This window comes from Camponotus vicinus, unplaced genomic scaffold, assembly GCF_025532165.1.
Source record: "Camponotus vicinus isolate PSW18456_S1 unplaced genomic scaffold, iyCamVici1.0 SCAF_8, whole genome shotgun sequence".
NCBI lineage: Eukaryota > Metazoa > Arthropoda > Insecta > Hymenoptera > Formicidae > Camponotus > Camponotus vicinus.
Window position 1 is genome coordinate 18590340 of NW_028141980.1, and position 18925 is coordinate 18609264.

An 18925-nucleotide genomic window follows, 5' to 3' on the forward strand; every position below is an offset into this window, starting at 1 on the left:
AATTTTCTGAAAGTAGAATTAAATAATTATATATTCTCGAGGTGACAATTACAATATTAAAATAAGACTGTAATATCGTTGAAATTTAAAATTATTAAATTCTTCCAAGAAGATTATAAATTGTTGCGTATATACGAAACAATGAACGCGTTAGTTTAAGTATATAAGTTTTGATTTGACACTTATTTTTTTTCTATGTATAAATATATAAATTCAGCATCACAGAAAAAAAGGACATTATTGTTTTGAAAATATATTTAGTTTTGACATGGAAATCTTGAAATGAGATTATATCGCGTTAATTAAAGAAAAATATAATTGCTTACTTGAATGAAGCCATTTTATATAGTTCAATCGAGAAAAATATATTCTTATGATTTAAGATTTAATTTTCTCGAATGGAAAAGAAACCATGTTGGATAGAAAATGACATTTTTAAATCAAAGATTATAATTTTCTGAAAGTAGAATTAAATAATTATATATTCTCGAGGTGACAATTACAATATTAAAATAAGACTGTAATATCGTTGAAATTTAAAATTATTAAATTCTTCTAAGAAGATTATAAATTGTTTTGCGTATATACGAAACAATGAACGCGTTAGTTTAAGTATGTAAGTTTTGATTTGACACTGATTTCTTTTCTGTGTACGCTTAATTATTAACGTGACATTTGCAGAAATTTTGTTGTCGATACGATCTGAAAATGACGGAATTATTTGTTGAATAAAATATGTAAAATTAGGGTGTATATTTATAATGTGTGTGTGTCCAATAATCGTGATCCGAGATATAATTACGACCCCTTGCGAGATGATTGCATATGCGAGCACTCATCCGGAGGAATTGCGGTCGGCAACCTAATATTTGCGTCCCAACCGAGATATCATTTTGGAGCCGATCCGAAATATAGGTCTCGTTTCCGTGCCAACAACGTGTCTTCGTAATCCAGGCATAGTTGATGTCCGCGATCTCATGAAACGGAAACCGCGATATTTCTGAAACGCGTGGGGTGTAAAGTCTAAGAAACTCAAACGATCAAGTTCGCTTATTCCCAACTATTATAAACTTTCAAATTATTTAATAAAAATTCTACCATATTTTCCATACCCTTTTTTATCATTTTTATCTTATTATTAAATAATAATTAAAACGTAACGATATAAAGATATTTTCAAAACTCGTACCCGATGAAAGATAAAATTTTTGCGCGTCTCTCTCGTGGATATCTGAAAAAATGAATATCGTAGAAGAAGGAGAGGAGGAGAAGAAGCGGAATGTGTCTTGGATCGAGGATCGCGATCGAGAATCTCTCGTCGGGTCAGAGAGAGGCGCGGCAACCCTGGCGGAGAATCATTGAGAACGGCTCATCCTGTCCCGTCGTCTCGGGGCTTTTTTCGGCATCGACTTCTCTTTCCGTAAGTGTCCTCTCCTCTCCTCTCCTTTCCTCTCCTACCCGTGGAAGAGAGCGACTCCCTCGTGCGCGCGCCCGGCAACGGCGTTTCTCCACACTTCTAAATAAGGAAATGCCTACGCTTCTCCTCCGCCTCCGCCGTCGTCGATTGTCGCACGTTTCTCGCATACACACGCGCGCGATTCTTAACCCATTTAACCCCGCAGCTCCATTTTTGGATCGATGAACATCCATTCCGTTGACCGATGAAAGTGGGAAGAGTCGAGAGTGTTGTTTCTTCTGTTGTTGGAAATTTTTATTCGACCCCCGAGTCCTCGATTTCCTGTCGATCTTTATTTCGAAAAGAATCGAAATGTTTCTATATAATTGTACGCTTGGCCTTCCAGTGTTGCGATGAAGAAATATTTCGAGCTCCGAAAATTTATTCGTGGAGAGCGAGCTGCGCGACGCGAATTTTAATCTCGTCGTTTACGAACGCGCAAAACCCAGCTCGAGGTGCCTCTCTCTCTCTTTCTCTCTCTCTCTGGGAAGAGGGAGAGAGAAAATATCCTATGCACCAACGCGCGGTCTTTAACTCGGGCCCTTAAGGGCCCGGCTATAGCGGGGCTGATGACCGAACCGGACCGGACCAGGAGCGGAGCGGCCCGTTTTGCCTCATGGACTCCTCTGCATGCAACTGTAGTTGCATTCTCCCTTTTGCACTTGCATCACGATAAGGCAGGGTGTCGCAAGTGCAGAAATACGACGCGAAAATTCCGTTGGAAATATATTCTCTCAGGATGAATTCGATAAATACCTTTAAATCTCATGGAATTATTCATCAAAGACTCGATGATAATCTGTAGAAATTTTATTTTCAACATATTTAATGATTATTTGAATTAAAAAAAGTCTATTAATCTGAAATTTTATCTTAAACTTCAAAAATATAAATTTGTAATTTTTTAATTAAACAGTCTTTTGGATATTCTTTTTTTCAAGCACTATTATCGTAAATTTTCATAAATTATAATTAATTTAAAACTTTGCGATGAATCAAAAAATAACATACATTCCCTCTTCTTCTTTTACGAATCCCTTTTGGATCACAATACATTCTTTTCCTCCTCTTCTTAATTTTTCTTCCTCTCTTCTTCGATATTTTCTTTTGGCTTCCATCCAGAAATAATTATCATAGTCAAATATTTCATATTTATCATGTCTGAATTACCATCCTTTTCTCTTCCTCATTTCAGTTTCCATCTTCTGATTGTTACAGATATACAATCATCACGATATTCTCTCGCGTGTTTCGTTTTGTTCGTGCTGTTCTCTTTTCCTTCATCTCCGGGTTCCTCCTCGGTCTTCATAACTGTCATCTCGCGTGCTGCATTTTCCTTTCGCCTCGTTAACCTTTCCAAGACAATCTTCTTCGACTATGTTTGAGATTTGTAGGAAATCACGATTCTTCGATTAATAGGCTCGTGATATATATATTATTCGATTACCTTTAAATTCTGCATTCACATTTATATTTCTTCGTTAAATATTTTATTTGTTAGAAAAAAGTAAAGGTGCCGCATCATATTGAAATATTTATTAAGTTCAATTAAATTATTAAGATATCATTTACGCGTCCGATATTTCCTATTAAATTATATTTCTTCAATTTTTTTTATATAGATTAATTATATCGTTGCTATCATTGAACAAAATTGCTAGACGTTGATTATCCCGACTTTTTGCGAAACAGTGAGTCATATAACCGGTATAATTTCCTATCATCAACGATTATATATATCAATTATAGTTCTCGTTTTTGAAAAGAAGAGAATTTTCTACTAGAAATACTTAAGAACAATGTTTGAAATCACGCAAAGCGATAAATCATACATGCAGGTCTAACATTTACATCAACAAGATAGTTGCATTAAAATCTCAATCATGTTTCCTGCGCAGAGTCTCACTTCCGGAGTTCTGATGTAATTTAAAGATTCCTGGAAGATAGAAATGTTCTTATAAGAATGATAGAGGCGATCGTTTTTCTTGCGGTTTTTACCGTGATTCGAAGGTCGACTGCCTGAATTTAAAGGAGAAATACGAAGATGGATTTTGATTGGACTAGTATAGACATTTCAATGGACGCGACGATCAAGCTTAACGGGATCTCTTTTGTGCTACAAATTCAGTCATTTCAAGCAAGTATTTTCTTGTTATTAAAAATGTAAAATCTTATACGTAATAATGTGCAATAAATATATAATATTGTATCATATACACAGGGTGTTTCTTAATAAGTGTGAAAAATTTTAGCAGATGATTCTTTGTCGAAAATTAAGTTTTTTTTTATATAAACATATACTCCTACATTCCTCCAAAAATGGAGGTAAAAATTAGGTTTTTATTTTTTTTCTCAAATTTGGAACAAGTTAAAGAAATGAAATTAGGTGAATATTTTCTACTGGTAAAAAGATTATTTATTAAATATTATTAATATTTTTTTAGCCTCCCATATTGTTATAAGGGGATGAAACTAGCAACCTTTATTCACTTTTTTATTAGAACCTTTTAATGGGCCGGAATATGATCATCTAAAAATATGCATTAAAAAGTTTGATTTGTTTAGAAACTTTTTTATTTCTTTTATTTTTTTCATAAAATCAGTAGTTTTCAAGAAAAAAATACGTTATCGTGCATAGCACGATGCTAAATAGCATAGGTTTCGAATTACGAGAAATTAAATTTTAAAATAAAAATAAAATTAGAGTAAATGTTGGAAAAATTGGAACAAAAACAAAATTATAATAAAAACCTAAAAACCTAATTTTTAGGTTTTTATTATAATTTTGGAGGAGTGTAACTCCACAGGGAGGATGTAGGAATATATGTTTATATGAAAAATCCCCTTAATTTTCGACAAAGAATCATCTCCTAAAATTTTTCGAACTTATTAAGAAACACCCTGTATATGCATAAATAATAAATCTGTAAAAGTCAAAAAATCAAAATAGTGAAACACTGCAAAAATAATTAAAAAAAGTATAGATTGCTGACTGTGTGTTATGATAGGTGGATAAAAGCCTCGAAATCAGATATGTTACATACGTTCAAGTTGATATACATGTCATATACGACGGATATGCCTACGACAATCCAATCCTCATTTCCTCGATTCACGATTACACGAGTCATTTCACCGCGTATTTCGTATTTGTCATAAAATTCTGGAGCAACATAAATAGACACGCTTGCCTCATCGCGCGAAAATAAATTGGGAATTGCTTAAGGGTGCCCGCAAGATGGATGAACTAGTTATGAATTTTATGCCATTTATATTTGTACCACATACACATACACACACACAAATATTAGACGCAGATTCATCTCTAAGATTCGCGAGTGTGTTGCTAATATTTTATTGTGATTGCGCATTTATTACTTTTATAGAAAAATTTCTTCTCACGTAGACATAATCACCTAACGACGAGCAATTATTCCCGAAGCTTATAACGATAATTGATCATACATTAACTTTTTTTTTTTTTACACCCAATGTATTCATCGTTTCAAGTCAAGTCTCGCCGGTATTCAGTCTAAAAATGAAGATCACGTAATTCATCGGCGGTCACATTCTTATTGTAACGGCATTTCTGCACTCGAGCCGTGCGAGAATCCAGCTGACGGCGTTTATCGCGGCCTTTTGTCGCCAACGGCGAGCCACGTGTCCCTCGGCGAGGTCGCCATTTGAGCCAATTATCGTTGTCTCGTTTGACCGAAATTCGTCTCCGTCTCTTCGACGTGTATAACGAGGAAAAAAAATTTATTTCACCCCGTCAAATCCGTCGGTCGAGGCAATTGACATTCGAGAAAAATCGGAAAAAAACTTTCTTTACGCTCCAAAGACTTTCCGGTCGCGTTAAATCTCGCGTTAAACGCGATGCTAGATAAACGGATGAGAGAGCGGATACGGTGACTTCATGCGAAGGAGAGAGCGAGCGAGGGAGGGAGGGGGGGGAGGGCTTGTCTAATAGCGTGTACATGTTTGGAGGACGATTCTTCGGCTTCTGAACGATATGCCACGCGTATGTGTGTTTCATTCGATTACAACATCGGTGATCTCATGCCGCAATTCTGCCGGCGCACACCCACGTGTGCGCGCGCGCGCGCGCGCGCGTGCCACGCGATGCACTTGTAGGGACATCCGATCCGCGAATGATCGATACTTGTGAATCGTCGTTGTTTTCTACAACGCGCTTTCAACTACGTAAATGCGGCCGCCCGAGTCTCGTCACGTTGACATTGAGCGAAGATATACGGTTGGGAGCTCCGCTGTCTCTCCGTCTCCGTCTCTCTCGCGCGTATTTCGCATGCGACGCATTCATACATGACTACGCGTCACACGCATCGCATATTTTGGAAGAGATCTCCACGCGAGGGAGATGCAGAGCGAGCGAGAGGGAACGATATTGCGAGTCGGGAAAGGGGGAAGAGCGGGAAGAAAGAGGGAGAGAGAAGCCAAGAGCGACGGTCAGCTGATGTCACGCAGATGGGTTGCTCGATGAGCTGCGCTGTGCTAAAAGCGGCTATGATGCCCTCCTTTATTTCCCCTCTTCTTCGCCTCCCTTCGCCCCATTCCTGTTTTTCTATCCGCGTTCATCTATCCGATCCACGCATGTGTGTACGCGTATGCGTGTGTGTGTGTGTGTGTGTTTGTAGCTCTGTGCGTTTCCCTCTCGCGTGAATTCCTCATACTTCTAGCTAATCCGACGAAGAAGAACGTGACGCGTGCACCTCGCGGGCATATCGTGACGCATTCTCCCTCTCTTTCTCCCTCCCTTTCGAGAAAATCGCGGCGCGAGATGACGCGCACCGAAAGGAGACTCGCGTGTCGGAGGAAAGAACAATCTGATGATTTCTACTGGGAATAAATATGACAATTTGCGGCGTGTTCATAACCGAGAAATTTGCCTTTTCACGGGGAGCGATGACGAATAATCACGCGCAGGTAGATTAAAAGGTCGATAATGCGCATTTTTTTTTATTTCATACACAGAAAAAAAATAAGTATCAAATCAAAATTTATATACTTAAACTAACGCGTTTATTGTTTCGTATATACGCAACAATTTATAATCTTCTTAGAAGAATTTAATAATTTTAAATTTCAACAATATTATAATCTTATTTTAATATTTTAATTGTCACCTCAAGAATATATAATTATTTAATTCTACTTTAAGAAAATATAATCTTTCATTTAAAAATATTATTTTCTATCTAACATTGTTTCCTTTCCATTCGAGAAAATTAAATCTTAAATCATAAGAATATATTTTTCTTGATTAAACTATATAAAACGGCTCCATTCAAGAGTAAGCAATTATTCAAGCAATTATATTTTTCTTTAATTAACGCGATATAATCTCATTTCAAGATTTCCATGTTAAAACTAAATATATTTTCAAAACAAGAATGTCCTTTTTTTCTGTGTACGATAAAGTAAAAAATAAATATTCGGCAATTTATGTTAGCTTTATGAAACCTTTTCCGAATGAAATGGTAGTTCTTGGCGAAAATTAGCTCGAACCACTTTAGAAATTTGTCAGAAAAATTTATGATTGTCGTATTACTCACGTACTCCAAGCTCACTATTTATTGGATAAAAACAGCAGTGTCCATTCAGAAGCTAATAATTGGCTTCTCTTCAAGATAATCGAGCGCTTCATTAAAGGTGTGCGTGTGTGAGGCCGTGTACTCATAAATTGTCATAAACTGCAATTTACTACGTAGATGATGATTGAATCGAATCATCTACAGTTTTAAAAATACATCTAATCTCGTCAATACCAATTTAATAAAGACACATTGTCTGAGATGTGTCATTATTTAAATATCTCTTTATTTAAATTTTAAATTCTCGGAAGAATTGAAGAGTCTAATTAAAAAAACTCCTGGAAACTTGGTGCACTGAGAAAAAAATATGGTTAAATTAATTAGAAATCTGGTAGATTCAATCAGTATGTCTGGAAAATGGACGAATCAGAATTTCTTTAGGAATTGCCAGATGAGTATGATTAATTTTTTCCTGTTAAATTTGCCAAATTTTCTTGGTAATAATACTAAATTTACAAAAAAAATGGCCTCACTCTGTCCATGTTTAGTTAATATAATAAGAAGTTTTATACACAGAAAAAGAATAAGTGTCAAATCAATTCAATAAAAACTTATATACTTAAACTAACACATTCATTGTTTCATATATATACGCAGCAATTTATAATCTTCTTAAAAGATTTTAATCATTTTAAATTTCAACAATATTATAGTCTTATTTTAATATTGTAATTGTCACCTCAAGAATATATAATTATTTAATTCTACTTTAAGAAAATTATAATCTTTGATTTAAAAATGTTATTTTCTATCCAACATTGTTTCTTTTCCATTCGAGAAAATTAAATCTTAAATCATAAGAATATATTTTTCTCGATTGAACTGTATAAAATGGCTTCATTCAAGTAAGCAATTATATTTTTCTTGAATTAACGCAATATAATCTCATTTCAAGATTTCCATGTTAAAACTAAATATATTTTCAAAACAATAATGTTCTTTTTTTCTGTGATGCTGAATTTATATATTTATACATAGAAAAAAAATAAGTGTCAAATCAAAACTTATATACTTAAACCAACGCGTTCATTGTTTCGTATATACGCAACAATTTATAATCTTTTTGGAAGAATTTAATAATTTTAAATTTCAACAATATTATAGTCTTATTTTAATATTGTAATTGTCACCTCAAGAATATATAATTATTTAATTCTACTATCAGAAAATTATAATCTTTGATTTAAAAATGTTATTTTCTATCCAACATTGTTTCTTTTCCATTCGAGAAAATTAAATCTTAAATCATAAGAATATATTTTTTTCGATTGAATTATATAAAATGGCTTCATTCAAGTAAGCAATTATTCAAGCAATTATATTTTTCTTTAATTAACGCAATATAATCTCATTTCAAGATTTCCATGTTAAACCTAAATATATTTTCAAAACAAGAATGTCCTTTTTTTCTGTGTAGATCCAACTTAGTAAAGTCTATTAAATGTTCTAGTTATAAAAAATCTTATTATGATAACTAGAAATTCTACTTGGTTTAACCAAAACGTCTTCTATCAGATACGTCTTGTTGATACAATCAAACGATTTTTCTCAATGTGGGGTAGCTGCTGGGGTACCTCGGGTTTGCCGAGCCCATAAGACTCACTGCCCCCTCAGTCCCTGAGAGGAACAGTTTGTAAACGCGAAAAGTTTATCGGCCGCACCGATGTAGAATGTTCGTCTCGTGGATGCGCGGACGATCACATTGGCGCGAGGAGACGACGAAGAGCCGAAGAGGTCAGGCATGCGAGAAAGTGGGGCAGACGCGGAACGTTGACCTTTATGTGCGCGGCGGATATACGCGTTGTAAGAACATACGACCGGATTGCACGATGGGGCCCCGCGATCTTTTGTCGCGATACATCGATGACCGGTGTACCGATAGGGAGAACGGGACAAACAGAGTCACCTTTACACGACATTCTACTTACGGCGATCGTGGAATTGCATCAAAGCGAACGAGGTGTGTTCCATCCGTTTTCTTTCTTTCTTTTTTTTTTTTATTTCAATCTTGCGAAACGTGTCTGCGAATTTCCCTTTGCGACTCAAGCTTTTTATTTTCTCGCGATATAAGATATTTTTCATCAATTATAAATAATTATGATTGTTTAAACGTTTCTCCAAGTGATCGAATACGATTTAAATTTGTTTTATTTAAGTAGATTTAAAATTTAGCATATAGTTTTTTCATTTTACTCATAAATTGCAACAAATATATATTAAAATTGTCAACTTTATTTAATTATAAAAGCCCAAATTTATTGTAAACATTAAAAAATATATCCTAGACAAAATTAACGCATAATTTTTTTTTCACTTTTTCTTTAAAATTTAAATATCAGCTTTTAAAGAAAAAGTGAAAAAAGAATTATATAAATTTAAAAAAATGCCCATTTTTAACTTAATATTAATAAAATTTTTCAGTTGAAACAGAGTGTTAAAGGCTTCATTTGATTGATCGATCGACAAAATCGCATTTATATCAATTATTACGATATATAAAATACCCAAAAAAGAGGGGATTATTTAAATCTCTTTCTGGTCGCGACTTAAGGTGGAGAAGCGTGCCACGCCCAGATTCGCGGCGCTCCGTTATTAGCGCTGCGTTTGACGCACGGGTAAGTTACATACATATGTGCGTGCGTGAGAATGCTTGCGTGCAATAGGTATCCAATTGGACACGAAACACACGCGCGGCTCACTTATGCTACGCTTTATCGCAGTCAGAGCGACCGCGTCACGCATTTATCGAATGAAGGATGCACGCGGTTCCATTTCGCTTCGTTTCGTTTCGTTTTCCTCGTTGATATAACGGTCGTCCCCCCGACGTTCATCGTAGAATGAAACTATTCGGAATAAACTGACGCTCGCTCTTTCGTGAAGTCTTAGGATCAGCGACTTTTAATCGTCTGCCGTTGATTCACACGTATATATTTCATCGATTCCGTCTCGTTTCTTGTTACAGAGATCGCGAAGGTGCGGGCGAGTCTTTTTCAAATCAGCGGAGTGAAGAAGGAGCCGCTCATCTTGCCGGAACCCGAGGGCGACATCACGACACTCACAGAAAAGGTCTATGTACCCGTCAAGGAACACCCAGACGTGAGTATCGTGACGAATATCATCATGTTGCACGAACGATAAACTTGCCCCATACTCCTCCCGGATGATTATTTTCATTTTAACGAAAATTCAAGGATACGAGGCGAGCTAACGAAATTTTTTCGAAGACTCGAAACGCGAGATTCAGATTTTTTTAAATATAATTTCAATTATAGAGTGTACATGTGTGTTACATAAATATAATACACAGGATATCTACTTCCTGTGAAAAACATGGGAAAACTGGATTCTCAGGGATTTTTTTTGTACTTGAAAAAATGAATTCTCATGAAATTTTATCGAGACTCGAGAGAGAAATTTTTAAAAAATTTTATCTTGAATAATTTTATTCTTACATTGTGAGCAGTTGATAATCCGCCAACTTGTGTGTGAGTTATGTGTTTAAAATATATTATAAATATATATTTATCTCTATTTATATAGTGTTTTAATATAAAAATATGTATATAAAATATGTTAATATAAAAATATATATTTTTCATATAAATTTTAGTGATAAAAATATGAAAATTATGCAAGTGATAAATGTTTATCTTACGAAATATTATTTGTATTGAGAGTTATTTTCAGTACATTTGCAAATTTAGCACTGGAAGCTCAAATGATTTTGTGTTTCTGCTTCGTATGAGTGCAAAGCATTAGAAAACGCATATAAAAAAGCTTGTTTTAGAAAATTGCATTAAAATATCTGTAAAATATTTCTTTCCCAATTTTTTAAACTTTCGCGCAAAAATATCTGGAAGATCAGGGAGCTTTTTTACAAGATTTAATTAGACACCGTGTGTGAATATGTAATATTTGTTACGAATCGCGACGTGTCGAGTCTAAAAAATTTTTTTTCCCTCGACAAACGCGCGTTTCCTCAAGAAACGTCTGTGAAAAAAAGGTAATTTTTACCCGCGGCTGCTTCACATATTTCTCTCGCCGAGGAAGCTCTCTTACTCGTCGATCTTGGGACGAGAAATCGAGCGATGCGCGGCGTGCACCATCGAATGTTATTTCTGTAACGCCCGAAATAGGGTTCGCGCCAAAGAAATGACTCCCTTTCCTTCTCCGCCGCGTTTCTCCGTCTCGCTTGCACGCGTCTCTCCCACCGCGGCTCATTGAGACGTAATAACGAGGTCGTGTAAGCTTATTAACCCTTCGGACGAGTGTCTCGATTTTCTTCTCAAATATGTTCGCATTAATATTTCTTATTTAATTTATTCAAGGAGCGATTCTCCTTCTCTCTTGTACACAGAAAAAAAATAAGCGTCAAATCAAAACTTATATACTTAAACTAACGCGTTCATTGTTTCGTATATACGCAACAATTTATAATCTTCCTAGAAGAATTTAATAATTTTAAATTTCAACAATATTATAGTCTTACTTTAATATTGTAATTGTCACCTCAAGAATATATAATTATTTATTTCTATTTTCAGAAAATTATAATCTTTGATTTAAAAATGTTATTTTCTATCTAACATTGTTTCTTTTCCATTCCAGAAAATTAAATCTTAAATCATAAGAATATATTTTTCTCGATTGAACTGTATAAAATGGCTTCATTCAAGTAAGCAATTGTATTTTTGTTGAATTAACGCGATATAATCTCATTTCAAGATTTCCAAAACTAAATATATTTTCAAAACAATAATGTCCTTTTTTTCTGTGTGCTGAATTTGTATATTTATACATAGAAAAAAATAAGCGTCAAATCAAAACTTATATACTTAAACTAACGCGTTCATTGTTTCGTATATACGCAACAATTTATAATCTTCCTAGAAGAATTTAATAATTTTAAATTTTAACAATATTACAGTCTTATTTTAATATTGTAATTGTCACCTCAAGAATATATAATTATTTAATTCTACTTTCAGAAAATTATAATCTTTGATTTAAAAATGTTATTTTCTATCCAACATTGTTTCTTTTCTATTCGAGAAAATTAAATCTTCAATCATAAGAATATACTTTTCTCGATTGAACTACATAAAATAGCTTCATTCAAGTAAGCAATTATTCAAGCAATTATATTTTTCTTTAATTAACGCAATATAATCTCATTTCAAGATTTCCATGTTAAAATTAAATATATTTTCAACACAAAAATGTCCTTTTTTTCTCTGTATGCGTGATTTTTTTGCGCAAGTGAAACGATAGATATCTCTTGTCTCGAGAATGGACAAGAGAGAATTACATCGATCTTATCAGCGCGTGAGAATGATTTAAGACAATGGCATTCGCTACTGTTTATTAACTCATCACGAGTGCTTCTTGCGAGCGATTGATCCGTCTGTTATCGAGCCATGTACATGATTGGTTTTACTCGAAGCGCTTTGCACGCCCCTCGACCCGATAACTTGTCGATTATCAATGATTTGACAAGCTGATTTTATAAGATTGGTGCTTTTCGATAACACTCCACGTTATCGACGAGTCTTCTTATCGTCTTGACGAGAGAGAAGATGCTTCTGTTATATGATAACCACAAAAAAAAGGACATTCTTGTTTTAAAAATATATTTAGTTTTAACATGGAAATCTTGAAATGAGATTATATTGCGTTAATTAAAGAAAAATATAATTGCTTGAATAATTGCTTACTTGAGTGAAGCCATTTTATACAGTTCAATCAAGAAAAATATATTCTTATGATTTAAGATTTAATTTTCTTGAATGGAAAAGAAACAATGTTAGATAGAAAATAACATTTTTAAATCAAAGATTATAATTTTCTGAAAGTAAAATTAAATAATTATATATTCTTGGGATAACAATTACAATATTGAAATAAGACTATAATATTGTTGAAATTTAAAATTATTAAATTCTTTTAAGAAGATTATAGATTGTTGCGTATATACGAAACAATGAACGCGTTAGTTTAAGTATATAAGTTTTTCATTTGACACTTACTTTTTTTCTGTGCAGCCTTATCACTCGAAACGAGTGTATAAGAAGATTGAGCTTGCTATTATACATTATTATACATTTAAGATAAATAAAAAAAAAATCTTTGGAACGTGCCAAGGATCTTACGTCTCTCTGTCCGCAGCCTTCTCTATTCCAAAACTTGCATCTTGGCAATTAAAGTATCTTCTCTCTTGATATAAAATTATTTATATCGAAACGACTGAGATCTTTAAGATACGCTGAATATTTTTGAAAAAAAATGTGCCAGCAACAAGGGGAGCTAAAGAGCTGGATGATTCACAGTCTAAATTTACCCGCCTTTATTTACCGGGACTCAACAATGAAACTGGATATCTCGCGAAGAACAAGTCTTTTTTCACGGTTGTACAAACCAGCGGATTCATTGCGTGTGGTATATTTGATACATATTTATTTTCGACTGTATATTATTCTGCTGTTGCATGTACACATTAGTACAAGTGTATTGTATATACAGAGTGTTTCTTAATAAGTGCAAAAAATTTTAGAAGATGATTCTTTGTCGAAAATTAAGGGGATTTTTCATATAAACATATACTCCTGCATCCCTCCTCCAAAAATGGGGGTAAAAATTAGGTTTTTAGGTTTTTATTATAATTTTGTTCCAATTTTTCCAACATTTACTCTAATTTTATTTTTATTTTAAGATTTAATTTCTCGTAATTTTTCTTCGAAACCTATGCTATTTAGCATCGTGCTGTGCACGATAACGTATTTTTTTTCTTGAAAACTACTGATTTTGTGAAAAAAAATAAAAGAAATAAAAAAGTTTCTAAATAAATCAAACTTTTTAATGCATATTTTTAGATGATCATATTCCGGCTCATTAAAAGGTTCTAATAAAGAAGTGAATAAAGGTTGCTAGTTTCATCCCCTTATAACAATACGGGAGGCTAAAAAAATATTAATAATATTTAATAAATAATCTTTTTACCAGTAGAAAATATCCACCTAATTTCATTTCTTTAACTTGTTCCAAATTTGAGAAAAAAAATAAAAACCTAATTTTTATCTCCATTTTTTGAGGAATGTAATTTCACAGGAAGGAATGTAGGAGTATATGTTTATATAAAAAAAAACTCCTCTTAATTTTCGACAAAGAATCGTCTTAAAATTTTTCGAACTTATTAAGAAACACCCTGTATAAATCGTAACATTATTCCAGACAAGAAATAATAATGATTACATAAATGTAGGAAAGTGATCTTGAAATGATCTTTTAAGTTTCTCGCGGATGTTTCCCACTAATTATTAGCGAATGTATTTGGTGCAAGTTTAATTAAAGTTGAATTCTCCTCAGTAGGCATGAAAGTGGAAAGATTTAATGGTTGTTATGTGTGTTGTATTGTGTGATTGCAGTTCAACTTTGTTGGGAGGATTTTGGGGCCACGAGGCATGACCGCGAAACAATTGGAACAGGAGACAGGATGTAAAATCATGGTTCGCGGGAAAGGGTCGATGAGGGACAAAAAGAAGGTAAGAACGAAGGAAAAATCGATGAAGGCTAATATTTCGCATCACTCACCCTACTATTAATATCGTCAAATCTAATTGTATTAAAGAAATCAAGTTTCTTCGCGAATTGTTCTCTACTTGTCGACGAATTAATCCGAGCAACGACAAAAATAATTTGAAAAATGAATTGTGAATGATTCACATTGAGCATTAAACTAAGCGCTGTATTTTTTCAAGCTGCACGTGGTGCACGAGCGAAATGCTTCCTCGTAAGTATACGTAGAACAAAATCCGTCTAATTCGATGTGAACACAAAGTATCTTTTATTTCTCTCGTCAATCAACTTCAAATTAAACATGTATATACGTCTATTATATTATTATCGCCATGCATTTGCTTGACAAAAGTCTCCGTTGGTGCTTCAGTTGATCCAAAAATTTATCTCTCGAAATAAGGATATATGAAAAATATACGATATATATACATGTAAATTAATTGTGCGATATTCTATTTTCTTTTATTCGGATTATTTTATGAATTCTATTGATTTTGCAAGTTTGTATCACGTGTATGTGTGTATTCGCGTGCGTGTGTTCGACACGAGCAGGTTAACAATTTGGTTGCATGCGCGTATAAAAATTGCGCGACGTGTTGATTACTTAGGAGGAGCAAAATCGAGGCAAGCCAAATTGGGAACACCTGACGGACGAGTTGCACGTGCTACTCACTGTCGAGGACACCGAGAATCGTGCCACCTTGAAGCTCGCTCGTGCTGTCGAGGAAGTCAAGAAGCTTCTCGTGCCCGTGGTGAGAAAGTTCCAATTGTATTAATATTTTTCCCCTCCTAGAACAGATAATAACAAGTGTGAGCCAAGACTGAAAAGAGAGATCTCTCTTGTCGAGAAATTATGCTAGAAAGTTTTTTTTTCTTTGCCAATTTCGATCAAGCACCTGAAATAAATTACAGCGTATCGAATTTTTCGATGGAAAATTAGCAAAAATCGATATCAATTAATCGAGCTGTTGAAAGACACGCTCCATGCCTCTAAACCAAACGGTCTCGTATGTGCGCGCCTTAATTATGTAATCAGCGCTTTCATATGTAAATGGAAAAGATCTGTACAATAGCGATAGTCGCAAAGTGCCTCTCTCCTCCCCTCCGTAAGATGATTATCGTTATACCTCCGGTCGTGTGTTCTGACGATAATGTCGATTGTTAGCAGGCTGACGGCGAGGATGAGCTAAAGAAGAGGCAGCTAATGGAACTCGCCATTATCAATGGGACTTACCGGGATTCGAATACAAAGGTTGCCGCCGCAGCAGGTACCGTTCGTAGAACTTGTCTCATTATGCGTATTTTTTTACGTTTTTGCGACAAGAATTTTGAACACGCGAAATGGATCTAAAATAGTTTTGATTCGAGAAGTAAATTCGATGCGCGTGGAAAAATCCGCTTATTATTATTTTATTTATATTTAATTACGTTCAATTTTTATCATATCTTATCGTATTCGAGAGAAACATAATGATCGATACATTTAAAAACAGGAATGTAAAACAGATTAATAAACATGACATTACACAGAAAAAAAATAAGTGTCAAATCAAAACTTATATACTTAAACTAACGCGTTCATTGTTTCGTATATACGCAAAACAATTTATAATCTTCTTAGAAGAATTTAATAATTTTAAATTTCAACAATATTATAGTCTTATTTTAATATCGTAATTGTCACCTCAAGAATATATAATTATTTAATTCTACTTTAAGAAAATTATAATCTTGGATTTAAAAATGTTATTTTCTATCTAACATTGTTTCTTTTCCATTCGAGAAAATTAAATCTTAAATCATAAGAATATATTTTTCACGATTGAACTATATAAAATGGCTTCATTCAAGTAAGCAATTATTCAAGCAATTATATTTTTTTTTAATTAACGCAATATAATCTCATTTCAAGATTTCCACTTCAAAACTAAATATATTTTCAAAACAAGAATGTCTTTTTTTTCTGTGTAATAATCGTCTCACGCATATTAATTGATTAATTTCAAGTAACGCGACTACAACTTTTGTACACTCAAGATTTAGATGCTCAGAGTATTCTTATAAAAATCTTTGATCACTAATTTGCTTCTATTTATTTCATTCTTCCGGAGTCATTAATCAATCGTTTCGAGTCTAGCTAGATAAACGTGGAAAGAAATTTAGGATAGATTTCTGAGAAACTTATCCTGAAAAATATGGTCAGATTATGCATATGACAATCTACCAGGCGAATGCGAGAAGGCAAGGATCCTATAAATATTTTCCTGCCAAGTCCCTCTACGCATTTCTCCAAATTCCTCCGCTGGTATTGCAACTCTCTCGGGTGTAGAACCAGCGGAAGGCTTCGGGAGGAGTGGAAGCCCATTTCGTTGTCTGTTGCAGCCTGCGACGAAGAATGGCGGCGAGTGGCCGCTGCCGCGGCCGAGACGCAGCGCCTGCTGCCGGGCCTGGGGACGCCGATGCGGACGCCGAGCGCTCCTCTGGGCGCGCCGTTGATCCTCTCGCCGCGGATATCCGTGCCGACGACCGCCGCGTCCCTGCTGAACGGCTCCGGACCGCCGGGCTCGCTCCTGTCGGCCGGCGATCCCCACGGGCTCATCTACACGCCGTATGCGGACTACGCCAACTATGCCGCCCTGGCGTCGCCGTTGCTCACCGAATACGCCACTGCTGATCATTCTGGTGGGTTGTTTGCTCGTTGAGTTTCTTCCGCGCGACAGAGATGTAGAGAGCGAGAGGAGAAACGCGCCTTCTCCTCGTCTCTTTAGTAAAAAACGGAATATGCGAGAAGCGCCTTAATAAGGAGAGATACACGCGCGTCGAGACAGAAAGGACGAAGCCGTGCTATTTTATTTTTTATTATTATCATTATTATTATTACTATTTCTATTATTATTATTATTATATATTATATTATATTATATTATATTATATTATATTATATTATATTATATTATATTGCGTACGGCACGTCATTGGTGGTTGGTGACTCTCTCTGCTTCACGCACGGCTCGAGACGCGTTTACACAACGATGGCTGTTTTTTTCTTTTTTATGTTATAAGTGTCATGATTAGACGAGCAACGAATGATTAACAACGGCAGTAAGATTAAGAAAAAGTCTGTTTAAAAAATTAATTGTCATATATAAAGATTCGAATATTTGTTATACTGATTATACTGTTGACTTTACTGCTGATTGTCGTAAGAAATTGTTTGTCTAATCGTTTTATCCAGTGCCAATTTTTTATATATCACACACGTATAAATTATACTCGGAAATTAAATTATCACACGGTGAAAAAACGGGATTGAATAATGTAACGTTATCGTGACACTCCGATACCGATCGACGTTCAGCTTCGCGAAACGTGACATCAAAAAGGTTCAATGCACGTCGGTTTGCCGGGAGCGTCACCAATAACACGTAGTAATACAGTCGCCTAAATTTTAAGACGATATTTGTTAATTAGGAGCTCTTATAGCTTTATTAATTGTTATTATTTACGACGTACGCACCGTCATAGTTATCATCATCATCATCATCGTGTCATTATCTCCGTCATCAGTCGTCGACCCTATCGTCATCGTCATCATCATCATCGTCGTCATCTTATCATCGTGGCAGTTAGCGAATACTATTCGTGAGAATAGCTTAGAAGATAGAGCATAACCGAAATCAGTCATTTACTAGTCGCGTCCAGTTCAGATATTAATAATTACGTAAAAGCCTTAGCGTATAATGTATGCACCGCCTTCGTAATAATTGTATCGAAGATTCAGGGTTATCACATAGCGATGTCAGAGCGGCAAGAAACGCGAGACGGCCGTATTTGGCAAGATTTTATCAGGGACATAGGAAAGGAAAGGGAGGAAAGGGGAGCAGACGCGCATATACTCGCTGTATCGCGGGTGGATGTTACTAGTCCGAAAGTTTGTTTTTTTTTTGTCTTTTTTTACATAGAACACTGATATTGTGCCGTTTGCCAGCAGCTACGTGTTTAGCCGTCTGAAAGGCTTTTCTTCTCGTATTGCTTTAGGGTAATGCACGAAAAACAAAAATATTCTATCTGGTTGAATAAAAACGTTTTATTATTATAAAAAAAATAAATATATATATATATATATTATTTAAAAAATGTAGACTTATATATAAAAAGCTTTTTTTTATACTTTTATTTATTTTCTATGGTATGAGAAGAATATTACTTTTTGAAAGTAATGGTGGAATTTAATGGTGTTTGAAACAAACTATTTTTTAAAGAGATTTATGACTTTTTTATTAGC

General features: G+C 34.5%; 1 protein-coding gene across 5 annotated transcripts in view; it reads left to right on the plus strand.

Moving 5' to 3' along the window:
* How (protein held out wings) overlaps nt 1-18925 on the plus strand; it is a 42867-nt gene that overhangs the window by 11846 nt on the left and 12096 nt on the right. Inside the window, exons 2-6 of one of the 5 annotated variants that reach the window (XM_083106051.1) lie at nt 10031-10164; nt 14490-14606; nt 15249-15392; nt 15806-15908; nt 17023-17322. In XM_083106051.1, the coding sequence (XP_082962177.1) occupies nt 10031-10164; nt 14490-14606; nt 15249-15392; nt 15806-15908; nt 17023-17322 (798 nt within the window). The remainder of the gene's footprint in view (nt 1-10030; nt 10165-14489; nt 14607-15248; nt 15393-15805; nt 15909-17022; nt 17323-18925) is intronic. The other 4 variants (XM_083106053.1, XM_083106052.1, XM_083106054.1 and 1 more) reach the window with 4 other exon arrangements.